Consider the following 1,745-nt stretch of genomic DNA (forward strand, 5'->3'; position numbering starts at 1 on the left):
TAGTAATACAAGTTATGTATGGAGGGATTGACTAAAGGTCAGTTCATGTACTTACCAATATCAGTGGATGAGTGCTTAACCTCTTCTATTGAGAACTGTAAATTGATAATAATACGATTAAATTATCAACACAATAATCACAAACCTCTCTTAGATCATATTTATTTTCACCACATGTTAGTTCAGTGATACCAATACTAGCTAACTGTTGCTGTAGCTTTGTAGTTAGAGGAAATAATAAAGAATAAAGATACTCAGGAATGAGGTAACCCAAACAGAGAGAACTCAGGTGGACAGATCTGAAGTGAAGATCATATTCAGGAATATCTAAACCTTTTGGTATTGCTCTACGAAAGAAGAATAGGTCATCCAGTGTGTAGTCATCTCTGTCAACTTTAGCAATCATTACTCGTGTACCAGGAGGAACACCTTTTACACCAAACTCTACAGCATCAGCATCTTTCAATAGTCCACCACTGTTTATAAAATAATCCTTTAACTTTTCTTCATATGACGTCCAAGTTCTTTTTAGCAAACGATTTTTAGGTAGGAATACTCCAACAAGTTTTATCATAAGTTTATAGTTGAACCATGACACATACTTGTCTTGTAACAAAGTAAATAATTTTGATATTGTTCCAATATCTTTGAACTCTTCTCTAACTGCTTGAGCAGTTGTTTGCTGTCCCTTTTTAGGACCAAGTAATGACAATGCGTGTGTATTGAGGTAGTCAATGATTTTGGAAAGATCATTTGATTTGAAGGAATTTTTTGTTATTCTAATCGCCTCAAGAAATTCATCTCGCAGATCATGCAGTTTGCTTGCTAAGTCAAAATCCTTCCAAGAAAGACCATTAGTGCCTAAAATGTACAAATAATTATTTTTACTACCCTAAAGCCCATAGAGTTTAAATGTAAGCATACAGTGTCTGTAATCTGTGTTCAATATAGGGATATACCGTATAGCACTTTAATTTTGTGGAGCTAAAATTTCGTGGATTCATACAAATCAATTTTTCGTGGAAATAATTTTTGCAGATTTGCAATGTTAGTGCCACACCTTTAATGGCAATTGAAATTTTAGCGGATCTTTAATTTCGCGGTTTCATGCTAACCGCGAAAATAGCAAAAGTTTAGCTCCTCGAAAATAAAGCGCTATACGGTAGTAACACTAGGTTGCACCGCTTTAGTTTTTTTTCTAAATACCTGTTGTTCTGTCAGTGCTTGCTGGTGACATAGCTACTTCATCTGTTTCTGGAGTGACACTCTTTTCTGAAAAAATAGAAAATAGAATGAAATATCTGAAGCTATAAAATTGCATTTACATTTGCATGTGGATTTTGTTTTTTTACAAACGAATGATGTGCATATTTTTGTAGGTGTGCAAATGCTACAAAATTTATTTTACAAAAAAAAAAATCTAATTTTGCATTTTTATAAATATATCTGCCATCAAACTTTTATGCTATTATACTGTATGCTGGGATATATTTGCGGCTGTATATGTAATGATATTCATTGCTTGATAATGATATTCATGTACTATATATCAGTAGTGTGACTTCAACTATGCAAGTAATTAGCTCAATACCAAAAAAGGAGATAATTAAGCTAACCTACACTAGCACATAATGTATTATCATAGATACTGATACACTGACAGCGATACTATAGATGACAACACTCAACTAATATATGTACCTTTTGAACTAGTTGATCCTGCAGGTGGCATAGCTGGTAGAGGA

General features: G+C 33.3%; 1 protein-coding gene across 1 annotated transcript; it reads right to left on the bottom strand.

Annotated features, from left to right (window-relative positions):
• Positions 1–27: 27 nt before the first annotated feature.
• On the bottom strand, positions 28–1,739 carry LOC109592268 (uncharacterized). The gene is made up of 4 exons (XM_020007761.1): positions 1,702–1,739; positions 1,207–1,272; positions 146–861; positions 28–95 (listed from the first exon to the last, which is right to left on the bottom strand). The coding sequence occupies exons 1-4, from the start codon at positions 1,730–1,732 to the stop codon at positions 39–41; spliced, it is 870 nt and encodes a 289-aa protein (XP_019863320.1). The 5' UTR covers positions 1,733–1,739; the 3' UTR covers positions 28–38.
• Between the last annotated feature and the right edge of the window lie 6 nt (positions 1,740–1,745).

The sequence above is a fragment of the Amphimedon queenslandica genome, unplaced genomic scaffold, assembly GCF_000090795.2.
Source record: "Amphimedon queenslandica unplaced genomic scaffold, v1.1 AMPQUscaffold_5790_Cont22248, whole genome shotgun sequence".
Classification (NCBI taxonomy): Eukaryota; Metazoa; Porifera; class Demospongiae; order Haplosclerida; family Niphatidae; genus Amphimedon; species Amphimedon queenslandica.

Excerpts from the sequence above, each read along its gene's own strand:
- LOC109592268 (XM_020007761.1), bottom strand. The coding sequence starts at position 1,732 with ATGCCACCTGCAGGATCAACTAGTTCAAAAG. Across the intron at positions 1,273-1,701 it reads AGGATCAACTAGTTCAAAAG|AAAAGAGTGTCACTCCAGAA; the intron begins GTACATATATTA and ends CTATTTTTTCAG. Across the intron at positions 862-1,206 it reads AAGCACTGACAGAACAACAG|GCACTAATGGTCTTTCTTGG; the intron begins GTATTTAGAAAA and ends TGTACATTTTAG.